The 19,855-nt window shown below is 42.9% G+C and overlaps 8 protein-coding genes across 12 annotated transcripts in view; 1 reads left to right on the top strand and 7 right to left on the bottom strand.

Annotated features, from left to right (window-relative positions):
* Nucleotides 1-1,189: 1,189 nt before the first annotated feature.
* The window catches only part of LOC117591276 (protein midgut expression 1), a 21,416-nt gene continuing 2,750 nt past the window's right edge, over nucleotides 1,190-19,855 (bottom strand). Inside the window, exons 2-3 of one of the 2 annotated variants that reach the window (XM_034284476.1) lie at nucleotides 1,626-1,707; nucleotides 1,190-1,453 (exon numbers count right to left, since the gene is read on the bottom strand). In XM_034284476.1, the coding sequence (XP_034140367.1) occupies nucleotides 1,255-1,453; nucleotides 1,626-1,678 (252 nt within the window). In that variant the 5' untranslated portion in view covers nucleotides 1,679-1,707 and the 3' untranslated portion in view covers nucleotides 1,190-1,254. Of the gene's footprint in view, nucleotides 1,454-1,625; nucleotides 1,771-19,855 lie in introns of those variants that run through there. The other variant, XM_034284475.1, reaches the window with a different exon arrangement.
* On the top strand, nucleotides 2,511-3,771 carry LOC117591270. Its single transcript, XM_034284465.1, has one exon. It carries the CDS (start codon nucleotides 2,633-2,635, stop codon nucleotides 3,734-3,736), a length of 1,104 nt encoding a protein of 367 aa, XP_034140356.1. The 5' UTR covers nucleotides 2,511-2,632; the 3' UTR covers nucleotides 3,737-3,771.
* Nucleotides 3,839-5,904, bottom strand: LOC117591272 (BAG family molecular chaperone regulator 2). Of its 2 annotated transcripts, XM_034284467.1 has the most exons (5): nucleotides 5,748-5,903; nucleotides 4,932-5,372; nucleotides 4,583-4,603; nucleotides 4,389-4,531; nucleotides 3,839-4,324 (listed from the first exon to the last, which is right to left on the bottom strand). In XM_034284467.1, the coding sequence occupies exons 2-5, from the start codon at nucleotides 5,150-5,152 to the stop codon at nucleotides 3,948-3,950; spliced, it is 762 nt and encodes a 253-aa protein (XP_034140358.1). In that variant the 5' UTR covers nucleotides 5,153-5,372; nucleotides 5,748-5,903; the 3' UTR covers nucleotides 3,839-3,947. The 2 variants fall into 2 exon arrangements, with proteins under 2 accessions (XP_034140358.1, XP_034140359.1); XM_034284468.1 differs by lacking the exon at nucleotides 4,932-5,372 and having other exon boundaries at nucleotides 5,420-5,904.
* Nucleotides 11,088-11,948, bottom strand: LOC117591284 (probable chitinase 10). The gene has a single exon (XM_034284482.1). It carries the CDS (start codon nucleotides 11,943-11,945, stop codon nucleotides 11,088-11,090), a length of 858 nt encoding a protein of 285 aa, XP_034140373.1. The 5' UTR covers nucleotides 11,946-11,948.
* On the bottom strand, nucleotides 12,689-13,655 carry LOC117591271. The gene is made up of 2 exons (XM_034284466.1): nucleotides 12,983-13,655; nucleotides 12,689-12,917 (listed from the first exon to the last, which is right to left on the bottom strand). Exons 1-2 carry the CDS (start codon nucleotides 13,619-13,621, stop codon nucleotides 12,711-12,713), a joined length of 846 nt encoding a protein of 281 aa, XP_034140357.1. The 5' UTR covers nucleotides 13,622-13,655; the 3' UTR covers nucleotides 12,689-12,710.
* Nucleotides 13,714-14,332, bottom strand: LOC117591274. The gene has a single exon (XM_034284473.1). The coding sequence runs from the start codon at nucleotides 14,326-14,328 to the stop codon at nucleotides 13,765-13,767; it is 564 nt and encodes a 187-aa protein (XP_034140364.1). The 5' UTR covers nucleotides 14,329-14,332; the 3' UTR covers nucleotides 13,714-13,764.
* Nucleotides 14,402-15,108, bottom strand: LOC117591275. The gene has a single exon (XM_034284474.1). It carries the CDS (start codon nucleotides 14,999-15,001, stop codon nucleotides 14,501-14,503), a length of 501 nt encoding a protein of 166 aa, XP_034140365.1. The 5' UTR covers nucleotides 15,002-15,108; the 3' UTR covers nucleotides 14,402-14,500.
* Nucleotides 15,071-19,855, bottom strand: part of LOC117591273 (peritrophin-44) — an 18,027-nt gene continuing 13,242 nt past the window's right edge. Inside the window, exons 1-4 of one of the 3 annotated variants that reach the window (XM_034284471.1) lie at nucleotides 17,268-17,373; nucleotides 16,961-17,137; nucleotides 15,490-16,010; nucleotides 15,071-15,429 (exon numbers count right to left, since the gene is read on the bottom strand). In XM_034284471.1, coding sequence (XP_034140362.1) covers nucleotides 15,220-15,429; nucleotides 15,490-15,957 — 678 coding nt within the window. In that variant the 5' untranslated portion in view covers nucleotides 15,958-16,010; nucleotides 16,961-17,137; nucleotides 17,268-17,373 and the 3' untranslated portion in view covers nucleotides 15,071-15,219. Of the gene's footprint in view, nucleotides 15,430-15,489; nucleotides 16,675-16,960; nucleotides 17,138-17,267; nucleotides 17,374-19,855 lie in introns of those variants that run through there. The other 2 variants (XM_034284472.1, XM_034284470.1) reach the window with 2 other exon arrangements.

Genomic DNA, 19,855 nt, shown 5'->3' with positions numbered 1-19,855 from the left:
CCGCCCACGCAAGAGGTCGAAAACCTCCCAAAGCTACAATTTTGAAGATAAAAGAAAACTAAAAATTCCGTAGGGAATGACCATATCTATCAGACCACCAAATCGGGATCCAATTGGATCATTATTATGGCCACAATGAAGAAATTAATTATTAACCGACCCCGTCCTGCAGCTTATATTTGTTTTTTGCACATTCTCTGCCTCTGACACGTCTCTGCCTCTGACTCTGTAGTGTGTGGCTCTAAGGGAGGGAGGCGAGAGAAAGAAGCGTGTTGGCGTGAGTATTATTGTTGATGTAAAATTTGAAAAAAAAAAAACCGCTAAGGTACAGATGTAGTACTGAGTGCCGGGTATAAAAGTTGTGACGCGTAAAAAGCGTCTCACACGTCCCTTCTCGTTTAAATTTAGATTGGCAATTGTGCTATTTGTTTTGCTAATGCGAACGTAAGTACGTAAATATGAAGATTCTGTTTTAGAAATGTGTATTGTTAAATAACAATATTGGGTGGGGTGGTGCAAATTAATTTCTTCATTCTGGCATAATAATGACTCAATGTAATCTTTAAATTGGTAAATTGGTAAATAAACTTGGAACGAACGGAAACGTGATATCACAGCAGCCTCTATTCAAAATATTATGATTTTAGCTTTTATTGTTTGTGATTACTAGGCGCTCATCACGACAGACGGACCGACAGACATATATGTACTTACACATTGACGTTTATCAGGAGTATATGTATATCATATGTATGCATGTACTTTATAGGGGGTCTGTTCATTACACACATTGCATCGACAACAAATCTAAGTTTACTTTTCGAATACCAGGTATGCATGGTTAAAATGCATGCAAAAGTTCAGCAGACTTTTTTTAGACCCTCGTCGAGGAGACTACCTGATAATACAAAAGGATCGGCAATCGAAGAGAAAATTTTACTTATAACCAATGCAGTCTCCATATTGAATTTGTCACAACAGAAAAATAAACCAAAAACTCAGTGTCTATGAATCACATTTCCCTTTTTCTTTATCAGCAAAGCCTAAAGATAACAACCCGCTAAAAAAATCGACAAATTCTAAATTGCCATACCTACGACCATAGAACTCAGTCCGAACAATCGTAGATAAGGAAAAATCCCACTATGAGCATTAGGTGCGATTAGATTAAATAAACATTTTTCCCGGGTTCGGTTAATTTAGTTTTTTTTTTGGGAGTTATTAATGTCTATGATATAAATTCATCGCCCTAGATCAATATTCCTTATTAAAATAATCGCGTATGCTGCGCTTTACAATGGGCGTGAGTTGGGAGACCTGCTGCTGAATGTCTTTGGTATCCTTATCCTTGTGATAATATACCGTGAAGTAAACAATTAATCCAATGACGACCAGCAAGACAATAACAGAGCAGAAAATGCTCATCAGCATTTTGCAGGCGCAGGAGCAGCAGCTAAAATGGATAAGAGAGTAATTATTAAGTTGCCCCTGCTATCCACTCGATCAAAACCCAATTTAAAAATAATTGTCTTGAACTGACCCCTTCTCAATTTTGTTTTTGTTATTTAGGAAATCAAGGTTTTGTGGAATGAATGAGTAAATAATCAGTCACAGTCAGAACTTACCAGCAAACAACTTTGCCGGGGCATTTGAGACATTCGCAGAGAGCGTTGCACATGTTAAATGCAGTCGACAGGTACTATGTATTAACCTCTTTGGTTCTACAGGAATTCGATGTGTCGATGGCCAAAAGACATTAACAACTGAAATGTTTGTTACTCGCATTGCCCATAAGTCAGGTCGACCGGTATTGGGAAACTTAGCGAAAGCTTTAATCATATCGGTTCTGTACTGATAACGAGTCGGTCATATTTAACTCAAACGCAGAGGAAGATAGAGCAAAGAGCTTGCGAACTTAAGCTTTTATTTTCTATATTTTAGGATGTGTTTCCAATATAGTTCGGCTAATATACAAAGCTGAAAAGTATGTTGACGATCAACATTAACTTCAATCAAGGACTTAGACCATATCTATGTAAATCCAAAGTCATCACCTCAACCAAACAATAGGGGATACATCATGAGTTATTTTAGAAGGAAATATCTCTTGTTTTATGATCTCTGTATGTACATATAATTCAGCGCATTTGATTAGGTGTACACGGAAATTTCTAGGTAACTAAGAAAACTGACAAGGCCCTGTAAGAAGCACTCCAATGGCAGTGACACATGGTTAGTCGGAGATAACATTTTTAAACCTAAATTAAAAACAGGAAAAAACCAAACTTTTTCAGATGAGCCGTTTTCTATTATTAAATAACTAATCATCAGGAAACATCTTGTTATTTAGGAGTCCTCTTGAAAGGTTTGTTATTCGTGATGAACATTATTCGGGGATTTACCTTGGCCAAGTGTATTATTTCACTAGAATTCTACAAGTAAATTATAACGGAAATCTTAGCGGACTAGTCAGTTTTACTAATGCGTTTCACAAACATTAGGACCCGAAAAACCCACAATAACCAACATACTAAAGCGAATGAACCAAAATATTAGTCCACATTAATGCAGGTCGCTGATATTCATATTTGTGACCGACACATGAAACCAATTGCTGATCTAAGCGATTTGTATGTTCTTGAGCAAACCAAACACTTCAAGCTCAGTTGTATATAGTCTGCATTCGAAGATGGTCACACAGATAGTTCCCTTTATTTTGCTTGTTCTTGCTCAGGCAACTCCAAATGCATCGTGGCGGCTTTTGACAAAGACTGGATTCAACGAGTCAACTTACAGTGTGCGTCACCTTTCGATGCATTACTCGCGAGTATTTCTCAGTATCTCCGTAAAAGGGAACGATTCCCCAACACTTATTGAGACCCAGTGGCAGGTTTCGCACTTCCCAATGACAACTGTGATATTTCCTCACCGGAATATACATGCCAATGGAGCTCATTCCGATTGTACATTGCTGCAGCAAGCACATTGGTCACAGGTGGACGGCCTGAGTCGCCTGTGGGTTATGGATATCGGTTGGCCGGACAGCAGGTGCCGGCCCAGGCTGTTTGTTTTTGATTTGATACGCAATAATGAAGAGCTCCTGAGAATTGACTGCGGTCAGCACATTGACGTCAAAGACACCCAAAGTTTGGTTGTTAGATTCGGACCCAAGGCAAAAAGCTCCAAACTTGAACGACACATATACTTTATTCTGGGCCATGGCCCGCATATTCTGACCTACGACATACTAGAGCAGACCTGGAAAAATCGATCCTTGAAAAGTCACAAGTACGAGAGCATGCAACAGTCCTTCCCCATCAAGCCAATTGACTTTACCTTTGGTCTTCAGGGCGAATTAATAGTTGCCGATAAAGATGGTGGGATCTATAGCTCCTTGGACAGTCTGCAATGGGAAGATAACTCTGAATTAACCTCCAGTTCTTTAAAATCACACATACAAGTTACCCGCCTGGGCACTCTTTTGGGAAACGGTCGCAGCATGATCATGGACAGCTTGGGCACCTTGTACTATGTCATACCAAAGTTTGGAGCGGTTGTACGGTGTGTCCAGCTGGCTAACATCACTGCTGAGGGAAACGAAATCATCTATATGACATCGAAAAACTTACAGCAAATATTTTTTGGAAACAATGGCGCCGTGTGGGTACTAAGTGATCGGGTCTTGAAAACGCAACAAATGTGTTTTCCGGGAATGCTGTATAACGATGTATTTTAACTTTTATTTACAGTAATTTAGTATATTAACCAAAAGTACAGAAAAAAACAAAAATTTTAAATCTTTTCGACGCTGATTTTAGCGTTCATAAAATATTTCGAATGGTTTTTATTCAGTGTATTTTTTCACTTGTTTTTATTTGGTAATGTGATTCGTTTTGGTTTGATAATAATGCTATGTATATACTTTAAAAAGATCAAAAACAATCAAGTTAATGGCTAACAGTTTGCTTGTTTAAGTAACCCATTAAAGCCTGCAATCGCTTCTTTATATTCTTCTGGTCGTCCAAGGTACAACCAAGTAGGGCGCTCTCAAATTTCTTGTCGATCGGCCCGACATCAGCCTCGTACAAGGTGTCCAGTTGTCCAGACGGGTCCATGGCACTAGTGCAGCAGGCGTTCAAGTACAGCTGGCAACGTTGGCGGGCGATCACAGGATCTCCCACTTTTATCATAGTGTCGATCAAAGAATTTATTTGACTAAGCGAGTCCTCCTGAGAGTTGTCACGCACAGTGCGCACATTTAATTCAACCGTTCCTAGGCGTGAACTGACTCGATGTATGTACAGCATGACCTCCTCGCGCTCGGCTACAGTGGAACAGAGGCATTCAATTGTTTTTTTTCCGTATTGTGTTAGGAATGGGACACTCACACTCTCTCATCTTCTGAAGCATTTCGTTGCTCTTAATCAGATCCATAGACATTAAGAGATAGTCTTTCATCTCTTGTAAATTAAGAGCATCTTTGCGAAGCTTCTCTACACGTGCATCAATCTGATCCATTATGTTAACAAATCTGAAAGTTCAGGTCTTAGTCAAGGTTTGTAAGTGTACAATTATTATTTACCTCTCATTGGTATTTATAGATCTGTCCACAAGTTGATTTAATGTTTTCATCGGGATCATTGGTTTTTATATGAAAAGAAACAATGAAATGTAGAATGTGAATGACCTCTCTGCTTCGGCTCAGCTCTCCAGCTAAACATAATTATACACTAAACTAATAATGACAGCCAACACACAAGTTAAAAAACTGTGAAGGTGACTTCCTGAGGTTCTTTATCACAAAAATGTTGAAGACAACAATAAACAAGTTAAGCTGGTAGCAGTGCGAGGTAAGGAATAAAAAAAAACATTAAATATTTGTGCTGGTCGCTAAAAGTTTTGATTGATTTTATGTAGGATGGAATAACAACCTGTCCAGTGCTCTACTGTCGTCGACTAGTCCATATGAGTTGTTGCTTCCATTGTCACTGGGGCCAGAGACTGCTGTGGATGTGGAAGGCACAGTGCCTGAACGAAGACCTTGCAAATAGTCGAAATTCATTGATGACTCCGAGTGGGCAACGCTGAAGGAGTTTTGTCGATGAAGATTATTCTCGCTGGGTCGTTGCGCTGATTGCGCATCAATTTCCATCTCCTGCGGCTGATCCAGTGTGAATTTAAACTGCCTGCGTTTGTGATTTCCAAACAAGTGTTAATCGCTCTGGAACTCCCTGTGCTTTCTGCCTACTGTGGCTTCAGTTTCGGCCAATTGATGGCCTATTTTGGAATGCTTAAGCTTTTTAAGTAGGTGTCTTTGAAGTGTTTGATGCTTTTGCTTATACTTTTATATTTTGCTTATACACACACGCAAGCTGTAAGAGAGAGAGAGAGACAGAGTGCTTATTTAGTATTTAATTACCTATCGGCTGGTGTGCTGTTAAAATTTGCTTCCGGCCAGGCGACACTATAGTCATCATTGCACTCCGGCCTCCCCTCATCCTCCTCAAATGACGGAAGGATTTTAGGGTCCTCAGACGGAGGTGGCGTTTCTTCACTGCAGTGGCGACGTTTGCGAAAAATACTTCGCAAGTTGTCCAGCATAATTTTTAATCCGGTTTCCAATTATGTTTCCTTTTGTTTCTTACGTGTGCACATGAGTCAATTTTAGGCAATAACCAGCTAGGTTGGCTCGTTCGTTAAAGGGTCTCGGTTTCGCTGTTTGTATGATAGTTAAATAGATTGATTACCTGAGGCTTAGTAACAATTTGAAGGATTCGAATTCGCTTTGTGAGTACTAGACTGCTCTCAATGCTTTTGAGTGATCGGAATCGCCACATTCCATTCTTACTTTTTAATTTGAAGTTTTTTTTATAAAACAATTTAGACAATGTTATCAGCAGTGGGACCACGGAGTTATTACAAAAAAAAAATCAGCCTAAGTCTAAAAAAATACCGAAATATACCTTTACATTCTCAAAATATACCGTAGGTCCCAGTACTGAGATGCGCAACATTTTCTTTCGACATAAAATGCTATATATTTGGCTCTGTCTCTAGTATGACCAAAGTGGGCAAAGTACATGCTCTCTAGGTAAACTGTTTTATGTTTGTTTACCAAACAAAATCCGTTAAACATTTTAATTTTGTATGAAAGCAGGAGGAGTACATCTGCACCTTAGCGGTGTTTTGTCAAATTTAAAATTTTTTCTTCATTTGTCATCTACATCTAAAACACTTCTCACACCAACACGCTCCGTTAGCTCGCCGCCAAAAAAAAAAAAACAAATATAAGCTGCGGGACACACTGCAAGCACGTGGGGAAAATAACCTCTACGCCAGGTAAGTATTGGAGCAAAGCTGTAACCAAGTTACATATTACGACGTGGCGATTTCCCCCTTGAAAGGCGGGTGGCCAAATAATTCCCCTCTACCTAAGGGTAGAGCGGTAACTTAAAACCTAAAAAAAAAAAAAAAATAAGCTGCGGGACGGGGTGGATTAAAAGTCGGTAGAGGCAGGGGCAGAGGGAGGGCAGAGGCACGGCAAGTGAAGCAGAAGCAGAGTGTGAATAAGAGAATGTGAAGAGAGCAACAAAATGGACAGGGTGGGTTTAGCCACTGAAAATGAATTTCTTCATTCTGGCTATAATAATGATCCGATCGGATCCCAATTTGTTGATTCCCTACGGAATGGCGTTTTTAGTTTTCTTTTATCTTCAAAACTGTAGATTTGGGAGGTTTTCGCCCTTTTGCGGGGGCGGAAGGGGCGTGTCTCATTTTTGAAATACACTGGTTTCAGTGTGAGCATATAGCAGTCTGGATGCAACATTTTTTGGCTCTAGCTCTAATAGTCTCTGGCAACTAGGCGACAAACAAGACGGACAGACAGACATGGCTCTATCGACTCGTCTATTGATGCTGATTAAGAATATATATACTTTATGGGGTCGGAAATGTTTCCTTCTATGCGTTACATACAACAGCTATTCGCACAAAAACAATAACCCTATTTCCTCTTCGAGTACCGGGTGTAAAAAATACCTGTTGATGGGTTGCGCGAGCAACTACCAGAGTATTTCTGTAGTATTTCATATACATATACTGTGCAATTTTTTGCACATTCTTTTATTCCACACTGTGCTTCGTGCATTGTGCGGCTCTAGGGAAGGGGGCTAGATAAAAGAGCGTGTTGACGTGAGAAGTGATGTAGATTGCACATGCAGAACAAAATGTAAAATGAAAAATTCGAAACATAAAACAATGAGGGACAGATATACTGACGGAGTACGAGATATAAAAGTTGTGACGCGTACGAAGCGTCTCACACGTTGCTACTCGTTTTCAATTTCAATACATGTGATGGAATTCCAGGCAGATTAAGTGCTCTTGCTCAGTCCTATTTTAAACATTTATTCTCGAAATTTCGGCGTATTTTCTAGAAGGTCGACCCTAATTATTTTTTTTAGGCAAAACGATCCTCTGGATTATTGTTATCCGTCCTGTTTTTTTTTATTAATTTATTCCTTCAATCTAGTCTTTTCTTGCTTTATAATTTTGTACAATTTTGAGTGCGGGCCGTATTTGGGAGTGAGCGCCCAACGCACGCGGTACTACCGCAAGGCATTGCTTCGCACACTCCGTCACCTGCTTACGCCTTCTCTTCAAAACTCTCAGAGTTCGCATAACGCTAGAGGCAAACTCTGCTGCCGCTTCCCATGCCCTTGGCTCGGCCAGCATAATCGGCACCAATCGGCGCCTTCGGGTCTCGGAGCAGATGCTGGCGCCTACTACTGCCTCCAAGCGGTGATGCTCATGGTCAAACCGGTGGCATTCGAAGAGGAAGTGCTGTGCGTCTTCCACTATGCCGGTGCCGCACTCTGGGCACCAGTCCTCCAGCCACTACACTCGCCAGGAGCTCTCCCGTTGCATGCTTCGGGCCTCTGGTGTTCAGAAGTCTTCGCGAGAGCGATCCTGCGGTTCCGCTTTCCTCTGCACATACTCCAAGTGCTCCTTAAAGGAGAGGCGAGTGTCAATGAGCACCCCCTTTCCGGCTCGAAAAGAGCACCGCCTCGGTCTTCTGCGCTGCCAGGTCCAATCCGGCGACCGTAAGCCACGACTCGACGGCTCGAACGGCCGCGTTGGCGTGCTACTCTACTGCTGCTAGGTGCTTGGCCACCCCCACCTAAGGAAACGTCGTCAGCAAACCCCACCATGGCTGGCATCGGTAGTCTCAGGATTCCATCGTACATGACATTCCAGAGATGGATCCCAAAACGGAGCCCCTATCTACGTACTTTCCTTTGCAGGTATGCAGGGATGTTAAAACGCTGAAGGGCCTCTAGCGTGCGGCTCCAATCGGCCGAGTTGAAGGCGTTCCTTATGTCGAGTGTCACCTCGAGACGGACCACCGTCCTCTGCCGTTTTTAACACCTTGGAGATGGCATCTAGCGTCGACTTCCCCTTCCTGAACCCGTATTGCACCGCGGAAAGACCGCCTGGTGCACTCAGCCTCAAAAACCTTCCCTATCGTATCCAGGAGGCAGATGGGCCTGTAGGAGGAGACTTTGCCTCTTCCACCTCGCTGGAAACGTACGCTCGTGGAGGCATCTCCTCGGGGATATTGTTATTGGCCGCCCTTGTGGGAACATGGTCCTAACGATCCCCTCCAACACCACTGGGTCCGTTGGAGCTTTGGTTCCGGCGTTGATGTTCTTGACAACCACTTGACAGGCGCCTTCCCAGGGGTCTTCCTCGGCGGCGTCGCACAGCTTGAGGAAGCATTCTCTTTTGCTGTCTCTAATGGCGTTCTTCAACTCCTTTCGCACGCTTTTGTATGCCTCGCAGCAGATTAATAGTCGCGGAGTTCCCCTGGCTCGTTGAAGCTGCCTTCTCTATTCCTTCCATGTCCTCGCTCCACCAGAAGACTGGGACATGGTGCCTCCCAAACGTACTTCGCTGACGCGTCCCCCAGTTGTGTCGCCCGCTCGTTGGCTCCGTCAGACTCTGATGCCGTGTAGGTCCCTAGGGCACTTGCAAAGGCCTGTGTTCTCAGCGTGACCTGGCGATACACCTTCCTTAGCTGAGTAGGAGCTGCTCTTCCCCTCTCAGTCCTGCCAAACATGCACTCGATTGTCTCGTGATCGCTAGCGGTGTAGGTGTCTCAGATTCTCCAACTGGAGTTTCTAGCCAACGTGCTTCTGGCGTATGTGAGGTCAATAACTGAACCCATGCCTCCCCTCCTGAACGTGTGTTGTGATCCTTTGTTGAACAGCACCATGTCCAAGGTGGCGAAGGCCTCCAGCACCGTGCGTCCTCTAGCGTTGGGCCCAGGCATTGAAGTCGCCCCCGACTACGACGTCGCTTCGGCCTCGTCTGCGACCAGCTCGTCCATGATTCTGCTGAAGGCTTCCAGCGGGAGGCTGGGCGCCAGGTAGCAGCTGTAGACCCACTCGCCGCCTACTTTGCCTCGGACGAACCCATCGGCCGACATTATGTCGCAGATCTAGGGTGTCTCCATGCCGCATATCCACAGCGCGGCTTTGCCCGAGCGATCTGTGGCCCAATCGCTGCTGCTGGGAACCCTGTAGGGCTCGCTCAGGATTGCCACCTCTGATCCCCGTTCACGCAGGAGGTCCTGCGCGGCCCTGCAGTGGTTTAGGTTGAGCTGGATCAACCGCATGTCTTGTTGCGTTGTCCTACCCCGCTGAACGCTTTTGCTGCCGGCCTGGTGCCTGGTCTCCTTCTTGCCCGCTGACGAGCAAATTAAGCATGATGGCTCCTTTATGCAGTCGGCAGCTTTGTGCCCCTGCACGCCGCATTTGATGCAGCAGCCTCTCCTATATATCGCGCACCTGCAGCTGCTTGCGATGTGCCCAGGTTTCAGGCATCTGTAGCATCTCGGGAGTCCTCCTCTTTCGCGGATCCTGCAGATGGTTCAGCCGTCCGCACATGACCCCGCTGCAAGACTGTTTTTCCCAGAGAAAAGGGCAAGCTGACCACCGCCGTTTGGTACTCCGCGTAGCTGCGACGCAGACTTCGCACCCTGACTCGTCCTTCCTGGATTCGGAACTGGCACGCAATGGCGGTGCAGATCTCACGCTCTGTCGCGAGGGAGTCGAGTTCGCGGATCTCCAAGACTACCACCTTTGAGTCCTCAGTCAACGCACGTACTGCCGCTGCGTCACCAAGTACGCGTGCGATGCTCTCCTTCATGGCCTCCGCACTCTCTGAGCTGTCTTTTGCCACCTCCAGGAAAAGATGGCCGTTGATGGTGCGGCATACCCTGGAAACCCTGGTCCGACATCTGGTTGTCCTCCACTCCTGGTCACCATGGCCAGCACCTCGCCGTACGTCTTGCCTCCCACATGCACTACGACTGCATCTGGGCGACGCGGCGCTCTGACCTTCTTAGTCACTACCCTCCTCCCGATATCCGGGTTTTCGAGGTTCTCCTGTTGGCTGGGGACATTGGGTGTCGCATTCTCTTCGTGTGGCTTTATCCGGGTAGTCTTCTGTTGCTTCTTGGGTGCCGTTTGTGATGCGCTGGGCTCATAAGTGTTGGAGCCTGCTTCCCTACCGAGCCAAGCGACTCGACAGGTTGGCTTAGCCTTCGCCTCAGCTCGGTTTGCGATGCTGCCTCCCTCATCCAGACGGTCTGCTGCTCCTTGTTCGCGCACTGAGTGCTCTGTGAGCATTTCGAGCACAGGACTACGTCCACTGCGATCTCCTGGGTGTCACTACTGCCCGCTGCGGCTGCCAGGTTTGCATCCTGGATGACAGTGTGCAACTTCCAACTGATCGCCAAGGTTATATGGCGCTTATTCATCATCGGGTCGTTACCTCCTCCAAAATTTTACCCTGCTACGCTAGGTTCTTCTGGTAGTTTGCTACCTGAGATGCCTTACTTCTCCTTCTTTCGGCGTTTGCCCACGAATGGGTTTTCCGTATCCATATCTGGCAAAGTTATGCATCTCAAGGAAAATTCAGGAATTTTCAGGCGTCGTTTCCATCGAGCCTGTCCGCTCTATGGCTTCCTAATAGAACCTGGAGTCGTTCGATCGACAGCACAAGTGAATACACAAGTAGTAGATTCAGGGTTGTATTTTTATTTGGGGCGGCAAATTTAAATCTCGTACACACAAAGCTGTGCGCGACCACTGACAGCTTTTTGAGGTAATATCAAAGTAATAATAAAACGGACACTGCTGCAAAGTGGGATGTCCTTTCACACAGTAAATAAAAAACTCGCATCGCTGCATATGTGGATACAGATGTTGTCCGTAAGTGGGACAATGGATAAAGTCATTCCAAACATCTACACCAGAGTTTATGTTAGCATTTGGAGGAGTTGAATAAGTCGGAGGATCTTTATCTTGAGCACCCAAGGTACATTGAGCCCTCTCCGGTAAATCGCATTTACCAGTCAACGCATTCCAATGCAATTCAGAGCTGCACTCTTGCAGAATAGCCTGTCCATAATAGCAGATGTAATAGGTGCTACAGCTACTAGAACTGCCTATATAAACGATCAGATCGTTAGACTGCCGTTGAGTTAACGTGGCACAGTATGAAGCCGCATCCGTGATAATGTTGTTAAGATCGCTGTCACCGGCGTTCGGTGGCATTGTGTTTTCCATGCCGGTCTCTGTCCTGTTTCTGCATTTCACATTTCCCGCTGTATCGCAGAGCTTACTATCGGAATTGAAAAGCATTGTAGGTGGACAGGAGGCCAATACAGCATCACCGTTCTCTACGCACAGATAAAACAGTTGGCAGTCTTCAGAATGCTGCAAAAATTCACCAACCAGGTGATTCGTACACAAGCTACCGCCATTCTGTCTTATGGTCACCGAGTTAGTAGGTTTCCACAGCTTCCAGTTTTTCTGGGCCGAGGCAATATAACTGAGCACTAATATACTAGTTACTGCTGGAAGTGGAAAAACAGTCATTATTGTAATTTACATCACATTATTGTATCTACTTGTATTGAACTTCATCGTGTGTCAAGCTCGACTAACGCGCAGTTTTATTCTTATATTGTAATACCCGAAGAACTTGGCATATATGTGATACAAGGGACGTCTAGAGACCTCGCCCTCAATATCAGAAAATTAACATTTTCAAGTGCGTGTTGACGAAGTCGATAACGGGCCCAAACCAAACAACATATCATTGAAGACACTATTTTTTTTTTTGCAAACAAAAAATTAATTTTTTTCCTCTCTAACCAATTACGTGATGGCATTGAGATGCGTCCTACACTATTCATTTCAGAACAACAACAAAAAATGGAATGCCGAGATTAACTCTGAAAGAATTTTAGGCCTTGTCAAGTAAATACATAGCTCAAATCTGTCAATGGTTCCTTTTTTCCTACAGTTAATAAAGTTATGTATTATTATGAAATGATTTTAGCACATGTTTTGGTTAAAGGTTATCTGCAAAGAAATGTAATGAGTCGATATGATTCACAACGCAGAGTCTGCGACAATTTATTTTCAAGCCCTCTTAGCGCTCTTTGTGATGGTACAAGGAGGGACTTTCCAGTAATATCTTTTCATTATAATTTTTTGTAAATATATAAATATCCTTAAATCCAATAAATCCTATTTTCTAAAATTACTTTGATTTAAGTACATTAATGAGAATTTAATAATCACACGATAAGTATCCCCAACGCTTAGAGGCTAAAAGGACACAATAAAGCTTTATTGTTATTTAAATTTAAATTGGTTATAGCACTTTGCCTTGCTTAGAACCACGCATGATCGTTTCTCATGGTCCCAGCCATACAAGAAAGGGCACTGTTGTACAATTAAATATCCCAGTCGACATTGGTAGAAATAATTGCAATTATCTGGATGGGGATAAATATCCATTGTGTGCCGTTTGCATTGCTCCCTGGGATTACTGGTCGTCGCCTAAAATAATACAAAATCATTTTTGAGGTTTTTTTTATAGAAATAAGTCTTCTATCAAAACCCACCAGACATCGCACATTTTCGGGATGGTCGCATTTGCCAGTGCGGTGATTAAAATGCAAAGAGATCGCACAGTTCATGGGGTACGGTTCACCCTGATAACAAACATAGTAGTCCGTGCAAGACTTTTGACTTGCCATTAATATTATGCGGCTTTTATTATCCTCGCGGGGGCAAATACTGGCCACAATTATGTCAACATTGGGGGGGAATATAGTCGTGTTGCTGTCTGGTCCATCGGCGGATGGTGGTGGTGGTGTAACGTTCAGCGAAGTGGCTGCTGAAGTGGTATTAAGATTCGTGGATTCTAAAGTATCGCCCACTAAAATCGATTCAGTATTGACAATTATTAAGTTATCAGTACTAGACTCTAATAATGATGTATTATCTGTCTCCACAGCCATCCCTGTGCGACAGTCAATATCGCCCATTGGCTCACACATTTCAGTATCGGAACTAAAGTATTCGCCATCAGGGCATTCACCATCATATGAATCATTTCCGTTACAGAAAATGTAGTGCGCACAGCTCTTTTCAGAGGATATAAATCCCGATTCATTCCCATTGCACTCGACAAAATTGTCCGCCTGGCATATGCCAAAAAGAAGGACCATTACAATCAGGAAAACACAAAAGTTTGACATCTTCTCTGTATCGTTTCCAAAATTCAACTGCTCAGGCTACTGTTTAATCAAAGTTGTTTTCTTCCCGTTATTTGAGATTTATAAGAATTTAATTTGCTTGAGAGCAGGGCTGGTATCTTCTTTATTAACGACTCTGAGGAATCTTACATGAATAGCCGTATCATAAGATAAGGTTTCGTCGCAATACACCGTTCTTGTACGGCCTCGAAATGAAAATTCTGCGCGCACTGCTGCAGAAGAAGATAACCCGATATACATTGATAGTAGTAATTACTATTGGCCGGATAGGGATAGACACTGTTTCTTCCGCTCGTCTTGCAGATTACATGGACACTGGAGCTAGAAATGGTTGTTCCAGCTGCTATTGTAGCTCCTGAAGAAGGGGGATATGATGGGCTAGGAGTAGAAATCGTTGGGGTAGTAGATCTTTCTGCTAGCATGGGGTCTTGCGGTGCGACCGGTGCCGATGAATAGGAAATGTTGTTTTCTGCACTGGTTTCTTCCATTGCACCATAGCAATCAATAGGCTCCCAGCAATCACCATTGCAATAGTAGGAATCATCTCCGTTACAGTGAACGAACTCGCTGCACGCCTGATTTGGATTTGTCACCTTATTAATAATGACTCCCTGACATTCTTGCAAAAATGCCGCCGACACCTGATGGGCAGGCAGCAGGCAGCCAAAGAATATAAACAACTTCCACATAAAGGCTTTCGACTGTTTTCATCTACCAGGTTAGGGCCTCCTTTATAGGTGGGAATCTGGTTCGGTTCGCTTGTTCATTGATAAGGCTCTAAGCTAAATTTATTTGTAAGCTTAATTGATTTTCATGGACAAGAAACGGGGCTAATTAAAAATGATTTCTTTTTTCGGTACTCTACTTCAGTGAACAGTCCATGGAACCCCGCATACGTCCACCACAAGCTCCACTTGAGGCATCGAATGCATATCCCAAGGGACACTGCTCTACCAGCAGAAAGCCATCCACACAGTAGTAAAAGTAGTTACAGTTTTGGGGATAGCTGAACCTTTTGGTTACACCCTGACGACACTGCTCTCGTACATTCAACGGCGAGGCTGTGGAGGGACCCGTATTCGGCGACTGTGGCGTTGATGAATTATTAGGTGAAACCGTTGGAATACCCGAAACGATTGTCTCGTTGCAATTAAAGGCGGTATTGCAGGTGCTGTTGTCCACACAAAACATCGAATCCTGGCCCGAGCAGTTGATGTAAGCGTAGCTGCAGTTGAGCAGCGTGTTGTTTATGAATCCAAATTGGTTATTACATTCTGCAATGCTTAGGCCATTAATGCCACAGACCACGGCAATAACACCACAAGCGATCAGTCCAAATTTAAAGCGCAAAGAGGGCCCCATAGTCGATCTGTATGGATGTGGGGCTGTGTGCTTAGCTTTTTATAGTCAATACTGTTCAGTCGGTGAAAATCAAGATAATTGAAATAAGTTATATTTAATTAAACGACTCTTGTCTCGACAACGCTGTAACTTATCAATAATTATCCCCTCTTATCTCCTAGGTGTACATAACGCCATTGAACTGAAATGAGTTTTTCTGGCTGTTTGGAGTTTCCGGTCTATATTTTTTCTCGACGGGAGTTTCCAAAGCATTTCGCCACATTTATCTGCACACAACTCCTTCGTTCGATGTCCCAGCCGTAGTAGAAGGGGCACTGCTGAATGGTGAGAAATCCCTTGATGCAATAATAGAAATAGTTGCATTTGTCAGGGTGTGGAAAGAACTCTGTCATATGGGGCAGGCATTTGTGAACCCGTGGATCTTCCAGCTGAAGAATGATTCAATGTAAATGTGAACAGTTCGATCGATGTCTTTCAACGAAACCTACCGCACACTGAACGTTATCCACATGGTCGCATTGCCCGGTGAGAGCATTGAAGAACAACTTGTTGTTACAGTGCATTTCCATGGCATGTCCGTGATAGCAAAGATAATAACTTGTGCATGATTCGTTGCTGGCCATTAATATGACCTGGCTGGGATCGTCGATGATTGGGCAATTAGGCTTCACTACAGGCGCAATATTGAGGATATCCACTTCGCTTGGCTGATCCACCGTAGATGCAGGATCGCTTGGAGATTCCGTGGCTGGTGTAAACTCTTCCTCTTCTGGCTCCTGCTCTGGCTCGTCGACTTCATCCAAAAAGCATTGCACGTTGGCGGCATCATCACATCCCCCTGACTCGGCATCAAAGTATTCACCATCATCGCAGTCACCCTTTAAAGAGTCCTCGCCCATGCAATACACATAAGACTGACAGCTTTCTAAGCTCTGGACAAACGATTCGTTGGCCATTCCATCACATTCATCAAAGTGATCTCCATGGGACTTGCCGCTACACAGCAAAACTACGCAGAAGTACGATAAATATTTTGACATTTTGTGGTCTTCAGGTACGTTCTTCAACTAAGGGAGCCCAGAAGCTTCTCCATTATATTTATGCGGATAATTTCGACACATTTCCCGAAAATACCACCAGACATGCATTTCATTTTACTCTAATTGAATACCGTTTTATCAAGAGACCTTCAAGATATCTTTAGACGACTACCCGTGAGGTTCTTTGTAGTACAAAATATTCTAGCCTCCATGAATCACCTTAGAATACCCGTACCCGTGCTGCTTTTCAACTGTTTTCCATTATGAAGAGACTCTCTTCCACATTACATATGTACATAGTTCGATGGTGCCACATGGCAAAACTTAAGAATTAATAATAACTGTGTTCCCGCTCACATCCACTCTTTTACCAAGTCACACAATAGCGTCAAGATCGTTAAAAACAACGTAACAGAAAGCGTTGACCTCAGCATATGCCGCATTGTCCGTATTTTGCTTATGGATAGCCACAATCGGAAACACATAAAATCGCTAACGTGGCCCAACTAGAAGATACCCTATAAAATTAACTTTTGATTATACAGAGTCATGCATTGTACCCGCCATTTGCAGACACCCTTCTTATTTACTTTTTACCAAATATAATAAAATATCTCACGCGGCTGCTCTCTCTCATGGCATTTTAACTAGTCGATTAAGTCATGGTTATTCTTCATATCACTTGGTTTGTCTTCATGAAAAGGTACATATCTTTAATCAAGTATGTATGTATTTATGTATACATATATGTACATACTTATATATGTACATATGTTCACATCCATGGTGAAAATAAGTGAGTAAGTACATAAAAATAAGTACACTTATTGACTTCTCAAAATGAATATAAGAGTAGAGTACATAGAGTTCGATCATGTTTCTTTTTTCAGGGGTTTTTTATGATATAAATCATACAAACCTCCGATTTGCCTGAGGGTTTTTGCTCCATCAGTTATTTATACTGACTATATTGACTATATTTGCACGATCATGGCGGAGACCATCGATTAGAGTGGCTGGGACAATTTGCACAAACTCTAATTTATTGTCAAACATTTCTACCGACGATAAGATGCTGGTCAGCTTTATCGTGCACCTGTAAGAGGAAAGAATATATAAAAAATACGTTTAGAGTACAAATAAACAAAAACCAACATAAGCACAGGTATAGATAGATACAGGTAAGAAGTTCTTTATCAAAGTATTTAAACAAGTGCAAACGTAACCAATCTTCTGTTGTTGTGCTGTATTTTGTGCTGTAGACATTTCTTATAAGGGATATTTGACTTAAATTCAATCGACAGAGGAACCGAATGGATGGTGGAAAGATCGATCAAGCCAGAACAAAAGACAATGCACATTGTGGGGAAAGACGAGCTACGAGACGCTCACGGCGTGCTGATGATATGTACATACATACAAAAGTACAAACATATGTATGTGGATTCAGTTGTAAAGACAAGACAATGACGCGACGTCGAAATGTCTGCTAGTCTGTCTCATATTTACCGCCCTTACACAAATACTCATATGCTCGTATAATACATTTTTCGATCTACGAAGTGTATACTTAATTTACAATCCACATGTGCATTTACTTACAGCCGAATGTTAATATTGTTGGCCACCGTTTAAAGATATGTACCTTTTCATGAAAAAAAAACAAGTGATATGAAAAATAACGATGACTCAATCGACTACTTAAAATGCCATGAGAGAGGCTTCCCTCCCTTCCCGCGCGAGATATTTTATTATATTTGGTAAAACGTAAATAAGAAGGGTGTCCGCAAATGTCGGGTACGATACAGAGGGCGGGTTTCAAAGTGATAATGAGAAACCAGCTCAGAAATTGCATAAATAAACATATGTATATGTATATGTATTTATATTTAAAGAATTATGATTCTTTTCTATGGCAAAACTGGCAAAGGTTTTTTAGAGATAGCGCTACTTTTTCACATAAGTTAAGTAATGTAAGCTACTGTAAGCTGGTTGTTATTAACTTATCCATCCTATAAAGCTGATAAATGCATATATAATGTTTACCCAAACACTTTTGGGGGTTTAGCTTACCGTTTGAAAAATAATAAGCTTTGAAATGTAAAAATTTTGATTTTTGTGAGTCGAAAATCTGCTGTATCCCCAATTTTGAAGATAAAAGAAAACTAACGAGAAGGGACGTGTGAGACGCTTCGGTACTACATCTGTACCTAAGTGATTATACCCGGTACTCGAAGAGTAACTAGGGTATACTGTATTTGTGGGGAATAACGGTTGTATGTAACGCACAGAAGGAAACGTTTCCGACCCCATAAAGTATATATATTCTTGATCAGCATCAATAGACGAGTCGATGAGCCATGTCTGTCTGTCCGTCTGTCTATCCGTCCGTCTGTCCGCCTTGTTTGTCGGCTAGTTCTCAGAGACTATAAGAGCTAGAGCCACCAAATTTTGCATCCAGACTGCTATATGCTCGCACTGAAACCAGTGTATTTCAAAAATGAGCCACGCCCCCTTCCGCCCCCGCAAAAGGGCGAAAACCACCCAAATCTACAGTTTTGAAGATAACAGAAAACTAACAGAAAACTTTTGAAAATTAAAGAAAACTAAAAACTCCATTCCCTAGAGAATGACCATATCTATCAGATCACTAAATTGGGATCCGATTGGATCATTATTATAGCCACAATGAAGAAATTAATTTTCAGTGGCTAAACCCACCCTGTCCCGCAGCTTTTGTTGTTCTTTTACATTCTCTCATTCACACTCTGCTTCTGCTTCACTCGGCCCCTGCCGCTGCCCACCCCCTACCGATGCCTCAACCGACTTTTAAACCACCCGTCCCGCAGCTGTTATTTGTTTTTTTTTTTTGTGTGCGGACGGTGCCTTTGCCTCTGCCTCGAGTGTGCAGTGTGTGGGTCTAGGGAAGGGCGACGAGCTAACGGAGCGTGTTAGCGTGAGAAGTGTTGTAGATGTAGATGTAGGTGACAGATGAAGAAACAATTTGACAAAACACCGCTAAGGTGCAGATTTACACATTTACGTACAAAAGTTGTGACGCGTAAAAAGCCTCTCACACGTCCCTTCTCGTTTTTTTGTTAAATTTAACATTTTTTCTTCATTTGTCATCAACGTTTGCCCAAAAGATAAAGAGCAACCAGCAAAATGTGCCAACTGCAACGAAGATCATGCTGCTAGTTACAAAGGGTGTAAAGTCTATCAGGATCTTATATCAAAAAAAATAATAAGCGGACGCAACCACCAGAGAAACACCAAAGATGACAAAAATAAAAATGACCATGGTACATATCAATCATTTGCTCCGTCTAATAATTCGACCCAACAACCCAAAGATTACCAATCATACGCTCAAGTTGCTGCAGGAAATAGTAACTCGAACAAGTCTCTAGAAAGAATAGAACAGCTTCTAGAAAAACAATCTCAACTTACCAATAATTTACTTAACATGATAATGTTACTTGTAAATAAGCTATGCAAATAAATCTAAACTTAGGAATATGGAATGCCAATGGGCTTTCCAACCATGTAAATGAAATAGCTTTATTTTTAAAAACGAATGCCATTGACGTCATGCTTATTTCAGAAACACACTTCACTAGCAAATCTTTTTTTAAAGTTACTGGATACGACACAGTAAGAGCTGACCATCCATCAGATAGAGCTCATGGAGGTGCTGCAATTCTTGTCAAGCAGGGCCTTAAATTTCAAATCATGGACAGTACTAGGGAAAACGCTATGCAAGCTGCCACAATTCAGATAAAATGTATGCACGCAGATGTATCAATAACAGCGA

This window comes from Drosophila guanche, unplaced genomic scaffold (assembly GCF_900245975.1).
Source record: "Drosophila guanche unplaced genomic scaffold, DGUA_6, whole genome shotgun sequence".
Taxonomy (NCBI): domain Eukaryota; kingdom Metazoa; phylum Arthropoda; class Insecta; order Diptera; family Drosophilidae; genus Drosophila; species Drosophila guanche.
The sequence above is the reverse complement of the archived record's forward strand: the minus strand, read 5'-3'. Positions and strand labels throughout refer to the sequence as shown.

Coding starts and splice junctions, on each gene's coding strand:
- LOC117591270 (XM_034284465.1), top strand. CDS start 2,633: ATGTTCTTGAGCAAACCAAACACTTCAAGCTCAGTTGTATATAGTCTG.
- LOC117591272 (XM_034284467.1), bottom strand. CDS start 5,152: ATGGAAATTGATGCGCAATCAGCGCAACGACCCAGCGAGAATAATCTT. Junction 4,604..4,931: donor GACAGTAGAGCACTGGACAG/GTTGTTATTCCA, acceptor ACTTGTGGACAG/ATCTATAAATACCAATGAGA. Junction 4,532..4,582: donor TCTATAAATACCAATGAGAG/GTAAATAATAAT, acceptor CTGAACTTTCAG/ATTTGTTAACATAATGGATC.
- LOC117591284 (XM_034284482.1), bottom strand. CDS start 11,945: ATGACTGTTTTTCCACTTCCAGCAGTAACTAGTATATTAGTGCTCAGT.
- LOC117591271 (XM_034284466.1), bottom strand. CDS start 13,621: ATGTCAAACTTTTGTGTTTTCCTGATTGTAATGGTCCTTCTTTTTGGC. Junction 12,918..12,982: donor CCGAAAATGTGCGATGTCTG/GTGGGTTTTGAT, acceptor GTATTATTTTAG/GCGACGACCAGTAATCCCAG.
- LOC117591274 (XM_034284473.1), bottom strand. CDS start 14,328: ATGTGGAAGTTGTTTATATTCTTTGGCTGCCTGCTGCCTGCCCATCAG.
- LOC117591275 (XM_034284474.1), bottom strand. CDS start 15,001: ATGGGGCCCTCTTTGCGCTTTAAATTTGGACTGATCGCTTGTGGTGTT.